General features: G+C 40.5%; 1 protein-coding gene across 1 annotated transcript in view; it reads left to right on the top strand.

Moving 5' to 3' along the window:
* The first annotated feature begins 211 nt into the window (after positions 1–211).
* Positions 212–9,042, top strand: part of PTCHD1 (patched domain containing 1) — a 181,343-nt gene continuing 172,512 nt past the window's right edge. The window contains exon 1 of the mRNA XM_034404530.3: positions 212–2,143. Within this exon, the coding sequence (XP_034260421.2) occupies positions 1,715–2,143 (429 nt within the window). The 5' untranslated portion in view covers positions 212–1,714. The remainder of the gene's footprint in view (positions 2,144–9,042) is intronic.

Raw genomic sequence — 9,042 nt, 5'->3', positions numbered from 1 at the left:
TTTCTACTACATTGCTTTCAGACAGCATACTGAGCTTCACAAATACTAACTTCCATTCTCCGTCTGCCTGATAGCACCTTTTTCCTTTGAGAGAAAAGGGGAGATTTTAAGCAAGCTCAGGGCAAAGTGTTAAGGGCACCGGCTTCTGTGCAGCGTCACCTTGTTAATGGGCATGTGCAAAGCATTCGCACATGCCCATTTAGGTAAGAGATTGAGCAGTTTCTCCTCTGGCACCAGAAAGACCGTTGAACCCGCATCGCACCGAAAGAACGAGGCAGACAGAATCAGTACGAAAAGAAGGCGGGGAGAGCAGAAGACAGACAGACGGAGCAAGTGAGAGAAGCATGTGGGAGGGAAGTAAGAGAGGGAAATTCGTGGAATTGCCGAGACGTTTCTGATCCCTGGCATTTAAATCGCCGAATCCTCACTATGCGTTGACAAAGAAGAGCAATCGCTTGAAACCAATGAAATACACAAAACTCTATCTTTGCGCTGCTCCGGTCGGGAAACAATAGGAACCACGTTCGCTTGCGTGCGGATAAGTCCATCTCTCCCAAACGGGCTTCTTCGGGGACTGCTTCAAAGGTGAGACTTGAAAACTTTGCCATGCGGCAGGAATCGGTTGGTTGTTTGCTCCCCCCTTTTCCTTGGTGATCTTCCGACACTGATGGGCAGCAGTTATTTCGCTTGGATGGGACATGCCGGCGGCGCTGACATGGATCTCACCTGAAGGAAGATCCCGTCTTTTTTTAAAGAACAATTACACCCGTTCTAGTTGCGGGATAGTTTCCTTGAAACTGCAACCCCGAGCGAACAAGGAAGCTCCGATTAAGGCCACCGGTAATTGACAATCAGCAGCCGGGACTTCCAGCTAAATTGCCCACACTGTGGGAGGGAGGGGTTGTGTTATCTTATTTAGTATTAATCCGGTGCGACCGTCCAAATCCCAGTGCCGGAAATGAGCCTGGGAAGATGAGGCGAGAAAGCGCTCCTCCGCCTAGTCGCCCGTTCTGAGCCACCAGCCTCTCATACAGCTCAATAACTGTCATGAAAAAGCCGGTAAAGAAACTGACCCTGAACTCCGGCGCAGCCTTAGTGGCGGCGGCAGAGGCGAGGGCTTTGAAACGGCACATCTCTCCCACTTTCGGGATTATGGCTGAGAAAGGGGCGAGTCTCTTTCCTGGCCTCGATTAGAGGCGTGGGTGGGGGAGGAAAACCACCCATTCAGTTCTGCAGGTGTGTAGTCAGCCGTAGCCCCAGGGTCTTGGGAGCTGTGTTCTGTGCTTAACTGAGTTAGTCAGCGAGTGTGTCTACCGACAAACCCCACCCCCACTTCTGTATTCCCCCATATATCTTTCCTGGGTAAACAATCCTTACCCACCCACTTGGTTTGGCAGAAAGAGCTGCCACCATAAGAAGTGGAGAAAAGAAATAGGTTTTTCCGTCAATAAGATCTTGGCTTCCTCGCTGACCAACACCAACACCCCCCCCCCCGATTTTTATTTTTTTATTTTTTTATTTTTGCTCCCGCCCTCCTCCCTTTCGGAATCTCTGGTGTTGTTTAAAGTCAGACAATGGGGCGCCAGGAAACTCCCTTCGGCAGCTTGGAGGGAGGCGAAGAGCTTTAGCACCCACCGCGCAGAAAGGGGGAGTGCGGGTTGCCTGCTTGGTCAATTTCAGCCCACGGAAAGCTCCCGCCTGCCTGGGCTCCCCGATGGTTTTGCCTGGGCTCTGGAAGAGCTTCAGATTCCGTCGTGCGCACCTCGCCCTCCTGAGCTGCTTCTGCACTAGAATGTTGCGGCAGGTCTTGCACAGAGGACTGAGAACGTCTTTCGCCAGACTCGGCCACTTCGTTGCCAGCCACCCGGTCTTCTTTGCCTCTGCGCCCGTGCTCATCTCCATCTTGCTGGGGGCCAGTTTCAGCAAGTACCAGATCGAGGAGAGCGTGGAACACCTGCTGGCCCCCAAACACAGCCTGGCCAAGATCGAGAGGAACCTGGTCAATAGCCTCTTCCCTGTGAACCGGTCCAAGCACCGGCTGTATTCCGATCTGCAGACCCCAGGGAGATACGGCAGAGTCATCATCACATCCTTTGTCAAGGCGAACATGCTGGACCAATATCACACGGATCTGATCTTAAAGGTAAGGAACAGCCGTTCCTGATGAGTCACCCTTTTCTTCTCCACCCGTTGCTGAAATCCTTTCTTTGCCTTCCTGCATGGATCCTTAAGAATGTGTAGTGGTAACTGTCAATGGAATACCAGTCATGTATGTCTGTTCAAGTAGCTCTTATCTTCAGTTCATAGTTCTGCAACAGTTGGGTTAACTATGGGTTGCAGAGGAAAATGCCTGTACAGATTCCTTCTCCTTTTCAGAGGTGATGGGGGTGGGTGGGTTATGAATGAAAGAATGGCACCTTTCTCTCTCTGCCTCTTGTCCCTCCTGTACAAGCTGAGTTAGTGACAACCACTTTTGTTAATTTGAAGTTCAACCTAAACTTCAACATTGATGGGTAACACTTGTAGGTTACTCTTAATTTACTCAAGACAATCCTTTGATTACAATGGCTATACAAATTAATTGAAAATTAAATACAGGAGCTGTTTTATTTCCAAAAGATTTCTTTCATAGCATCCTAATCACATCATTTTGAAAACTGCTACATGCTACTTTTACATACACAAGATTTGAAATCAGAAGAAATGATTGTTTATATAGTTTCTTTGTGTAGTTATTTACTGTGTAATGTAATGCAGCTAATTTTACTGAATTGTTCCTGAACTGTATACAAGGTCCTGCCTATTGCAATATTTTTGTCAATATTGTCTGTTATTTTACAACAGTAGCATACTTCTCAATACAGGTTTGAAATAAAAACATGAGAAAATGCATGGATGGAATGGAGATCATGTTGATGAAAAGAAAGGAAGATTAGATAGAGAGAGAGAGGAGAGAGAGATGGCTTTGAGCCTACACATTTACTTTTTAGCATTAAACAACATTTTGATAAGCTTTGATAACATACTGCAAAGTAATCACAATCATTGGACCTTTAGTATCTCTTGCAATGAGAAAATACATATTCATAGAGTCCTGCCAGTTCCACTAAAAAAAAACTTGCAATGGAATCCATGATATTAGCCTTTACAGATCTCTTTCTGTCTCTCTCTCTCTCTCTCTCTCTCTCTCCCTCACACACACACACACACACACAGACAATCTCATGTAGCAGTTATAATATGTCTTCACATGGAAAAAAATGTTAACTAGGAAAACCTTCAGAAATATCAGTGCTTATATTTGAAATACTTTGCAAGCAGATGTCAGTAAAGATTGGTGATATTTTTTCTGGTGTGCTATCTTAGAATCTCAATTAAAATTATAGTGATAAATAACTATTTTTTCTCAAATAAAATTGTAATAAAAGCATTAATTATTGAAAAGAAAATTGATTAGTTGAAAATTGCATCATATTCAACATAATCTAAAATAGTTATTGTTAACTTAAGATAATAGTCATCTATGCACCATTATTTCAATACCATCAGCTCTTGAAATCATTGAAGCCTTCAGGTACATTAAATGTTACCTCTTGTTTTGTAGTCTTAATTGTCTAAAAGCTTGGTTTAATTGCTCATTTAGTAAATTAGTGCCATGTTCTATCAAATGTATGGCCTAAGTCTGAAAGATGCTGTAGGTTGGGCTTAAGCAAGTAGAGACAGAAAAAAATAGTTCTTGATAGGTTGCAGTGAAATGATATTGAATTGTGCAGTAAAAGAACATATCAAAGAAAGGTAAGAACTAAAGTTATAATAACTAATTCTATTAATTGGATAGTAAACCATATGGAACTAAGTAGAATTTACTTCCAAGTAACACGATAGGATTCTGCTACACTTGTGAAAAAAGGTTCCTTTAGAAAAGATGGTCCAAATAGAAATTTAGTTATAATATTATTAAGATTAAATATAGCTGTCCATTCTATATTTAATATATTTATATTTAGTATATATTCCAATAATCAACCATTTTTCCCTTTTTTATCAATTCTCATGTCAAAAAAGCTGACATTGGCGCCAATGTTGTAACCAAATATTTGAATGTATCTGAAATATCTCAATTGTAAGATGTGAAAATGATTTAGTTTACCAAAACCTGAAGTTACTAATGTCTTGCTTACCCCCAGTATTTTAAATTTTAAAAGGAAAACTTCATCTCCCCACTTTTTAAATGTCAAGCCATTGTGTTTTTATCTGATTGACAAATTGTGGTATTGGTCCGAAAGTTTTGATTCAGGTCAGTTTCCTGTTGATGGATCTTGGGACTTAAAGGAAGAACTGTTTTTGAAGTAATGAATCAGACTTGGCAGAAAGCGAAAATGCATGGAAACAGCAGCTAAACTATATCAGCCATTGAAAGCTCTCCCAGATCAAGGTGGATGTCAGATACTAATGTTACATCTGCTCCTTATCTTCCAGGGTTAAATAAAAGACCATGAAATCACATGTAGGACTCTCATGAGCAGTTCTGGAATGCTGACTGTTAATTTCTGACTTCATTTTAAATATTTCTAAGTATTTTTTTTTTTTTTAAATTTGATTTATATGCCGCCCTTCTCCGGAGACTCAGGGCGTCTTACAATGCACTAAGCAATAGCCGCCTTTCTTTTGTATATTTATACAAAGTCAGCTTATTGCCCCCACAACTGGGTCCTCAATTTACCTACCTTAGAAAGGATGGAAGGCTGAGTCAACTTTGAGCCTTGGCGAGATTTGAACCTGCAGTAATTGCAGACATCTGGTCTTAATAACCAGCTTAATAACAGGGTGCCTTAGACCACTGTACTACCAAGGCTCTGTATTTATTGCTAATTGTTTGAAAATGCAGGAGTGAAGAAATCCTTTCACATTTATTTTGGTTTGGGGTCTAAATTAATTAATTTTTAAAATCTTCATACAGCAATATAATATTGAGATACATTTTACACCTTCGCTTGCAGATATTTGGGGGTAATTCCTTGGCAGCTAATTCCATTTTTTGTTAGGCAAAATGCTAAAAAAGGCACAAATTTTGGGGCAAATCTATTAAGTTACTATTTCTCATGACAGAGGGTTGTTCTAACAGTTATAACAATTGGATTTTTTAATGAATGATCATATTTCTTATTACAGATGATCCTTGATTTACGACTGTTTAACAATTTTTCAAAGTTTCAGAAAAAGTGATTTATGACCCTTCCTCAAAATTAACCCCGCTCACAGTCATGTGATTGTAATTCAGGCATTTGGCAACCAATTCACATTTACAGTGGTTGCAGCATCTTGCAGTCATGTGATTGTGATTTACAACCTTCTGACAAGCAAAGTTGATTGTGGAAAACAGAATGACTTAATGACTGTATGATTCACTTAATAACCACAGTAAAAATGGTCATAAAATCAATTCCAGTCACATAAATTTCATTCCCAATTGTGAACTTAAATCAGGGACTATATGTATGCATAGGTCAGAGGTCTCATCCTGTTAAGTAGAATTTACTTCTTACTTATTAATTAATGTGTGCTTAATACAATAATATATTTATTTTAAAAATGGAATCTCAACAGAATTTCTAAGCAATAGCTTCCCAATAGAACCAAACTGTTAGAATTCACTATTGTGTGACCAGGAATTTTTTTTGCTGTTGTTGTTGTTGTGAGAAGTAACTATTGTACGGTCAATAAGGATGAGGTGGCAATTTTGTTTGTTTCTTGTTTGAAATTCATTTTAGGGTATTAACTAGCTGAAGAATTAGCATCATCTTTCCTATAATCTATCTTGGACAACAAAGGATTGTTATCTGTTTTATAATGTTTACTTCAGATTTGCTTCTTAGTACCCTGCTTGGGATTCTTTTTATTTTTCTGAAAAACAATTTGCATTTATGATCAGCTATATCTGACTATAAGAACTTTGAAGGGGAGCAATTGATCTAGATGGTTTTTATTTTGTTTTCCTATGGATCTAAAAGCAAACAAATATTTTCTCAATTTCTTCTTTTAAAAAAAACTAGATTAGGCTTGTTCTACAAGGTGGTCTTCAGATATGTTGAACTTCAATTCCCATAATTGACCTTCTAACATTAACAAGAGTCACCTGCCATTAGGATCCCTCTGTTTGATTCTGTTTGATTTGTCTTTATCAAAGGATGAAAGTAAACATATTGTCTGTGGGCAGTTTATTAAATCTGTTCAATTGATTATGCCAATTTTGGATCTTCTGTCAAAGGTTAAAACCAAAATTAGAACAAGAGCCCAATTATTATGGCAAGACTGAGCAGTTTAGTATCAAATACAGGGTGGATTCTTTATAACCTATGACAGTAAATTCACTTTTTAAAGCAGTGTTTTGTTTACCTTTGCTTTTTTACACACTTTTGTATTACTACCAAGATATTCAATCTAAATTCTCAACCTATAATCCTCAGAATACAACCCTGAGATCTGCTGCAGGATGCTTGTTCTGGTTTTCATGAATGATGCTAGATATTTTGCTGCCCAGAAGATGAGCTCTGCATTCCACTCAAATCAAGGTGGACAGGGATCAAGTCAGTGAAGTTATTTTGGCACAAGAACAGATAATTCCATAAGCACCTCTGGCAATAAAAGTAAATCAATTGTTTTTGACATTTCTAAGATGATTGATTCCCTTAACCAACAATTACGGTCTTTTCTTCCTCAGAGTAAGCTTTTTATACCTAGAATTCATCTTTAATCCAAGGATTTGTTCATATTCATATTTATTATATATTTACTAGAACTGGATCCCAATCTACTTGCTAAAGGCCAGAAATTTTAAGGAAAACAGCTTGGCAATATTTACTGTACTCTACTTCCTGTGTTTTCAGCAACATATACATGTTTCAGTATCAAAAATATAGATATACAGAGTTATTAACCACCTGAATTTGAACACTTTTAGCAAAAAAAGACCCATTTTTCATGCACTCAAGTGGCTCTGGGTAACAGCCTTTGCTAGCATATAAATATATGATGCAAATCTTTTTTCACACTTAATTGACATGAATAAATTGCACTTTACCCATGGAGACTTAATAGTATAAAACAGATTTCTTGAAATATTATGTAGACAATAAACCTTTGCTGAGAGAAAAATTGCTTAAAAATTATTGGGAATTGTACATTCTTTTCCTTTTCATTATTATTAGCATTAGCATTAAAATTTCAGTCCTGCTGTTCCAGAAGCTGGATCACAGACATCATTTATACAACTGATTAACAAAAATAGTTTTCTGATTGTTCACAAGAACTTTTTAAAACGGTCAATATAAAACATGGAAGAGAATAAAATGGTACAAAAGATACATTAAAATACTAACTTCATCTTAACAATTTAAATCATGTAAAGAAAAGGTTAAAATCTTCATCAGATATGAAAAACTTTCTAAATTGTGTTCCAGGCCAAAAATTTCTCTGTTTAGTACCCATTCACCTTTACTGAATTAATGGAACCATCCATAGAATAATTTGTGGATCTTAAGATTTGGATAAAAATTTGGATAAATTTGGACCTTAAGATTTGGTAAATGTCTACAGGAAGTGATAACCCTCAGATAACCTGGTAATACATTTTTGTGAATTAGGTGACCATGTAAATATGATACATAAATAAATAAAATAATTCAGATAAGAATAGAAATTGGTGACTAGCAGATGTTACTGAATTACTCTCAGCAGCTGCAATCATGAAGGACTTTGGGAGTTGTAGTTTTATCAACATCTCAGTGACAAGTTCCTCATCCTGCTAAGATATAAAATAAAGTTTTTTGTGACCAGGAATGCACTTTTTCTTATATATTTAGTAGCTACCATGTTTTCCTGAAAATAAGACCAGGTCTTATATTTTTTGGGGCTGCAAAATAAGCACTAGGGCTTATTTTTGGGGAATATATCTCTTTTTTTAATGTACAAGAGGCAGTGAGCTCGGGGGCCAATGAGAGGGGGAATGCTGCTACTGCCAGCCCTGCCCTCTCTGTCCCACTGTCTGCTTGTAGCAGCCAAACTCTCAACTTTCCCCAGCTTCCACCTGCCCTGCCTGCTGGCCCTGCTGCTGCTGGGACACTTCTTGGCCATGGCAGGTACCTTACTGGCCTTGGAGCGGCTGCCTGTGCTGCTGCTGGCCTCGTGGGGGCTTTTTGCCCTCTTGGCCATGCTGCCTGCTGGGCTGCTCCTGCCTGGTGCGGGGTGAGTCAGCCCAGATCTACAACCTACAAAGAAAAAGGCTAGCCGGTACTGACCAACCATGTGTGCTGGTGTGTGTGTGTGTGTGACTGGCATCAGAAAAGAAGCTCCAAGTGCCCGCCTCCTTTCATCCTGAGTTGGAAGAATCACATGGTCAGGGACTGTCGGTCAGGCTGCTATGCAAACACCTTCACCAGCTTCTTCCTTTAAGTGGTAGCGCCACCCCAGTGCAGGAGCTGGCCAAAAAGCCCTGCCTTTGGCACATTCACACCAACATGCCCTGGCCACCTTCAGCATCTACCTCACCTGCGGCTGGTCTGCCACCACGTCGCCTTTCACCCAGCCTGGCCCGCCATTGGGGTTGGAAGTTCAATTGTGCCCCGCAAGGGACCCTCCACCCTTGGTGTCTGCAAAAACAGAGCAGCTGGAGGAGATGGGGGAGGGGGAATGAAGGGAAGGAGAAAGCCCAGACCTTCCTTGGCACAAAGCTTCACAATAAACACAGCATAAAAGAGCTGCCGTGCATGTTGGCCACTACAGTGCCCGCTGTGGCTGAGAAGTATCCCAGGAGCAGCAGGGACAGCAGGCAGGGTGAGTGAAGGCTAGGGAGCAATGAGAGCTTGGCCAGCAGGTGCCACAAGAGCAGCAGCAGGGTGGTAGCCAGAGCTGAGGCCAGGAAGGGCAGCGGCAGGTTGCACAGCAGCTGCATGGAAACAAAGGGAGTCGCTTGCACCACTGGCTGAAGAGCAGCCCGGCCAGGGCACCACTGGTCCCCAGCAGCAGCAGGTGCAGCAGGCCCAG

This window comes from Pantherophis guttatus, chromosome 5 (genome assembly GCF_059756535.1).
Source record: "Pantherophis guttatus breed Tessera chromosome 5, ASM5975653v1, whole genome shotgun sequence".
Lineage (NCBI taxonomy): Eukaryota > Metazoa > Chordata > Lepidosauria > Squamata > Colubridae > Pantherophis > Pantherophis guttatus.
This window is presented reverse-complemented; position numbering and strand designations above follow the sequence as displayed.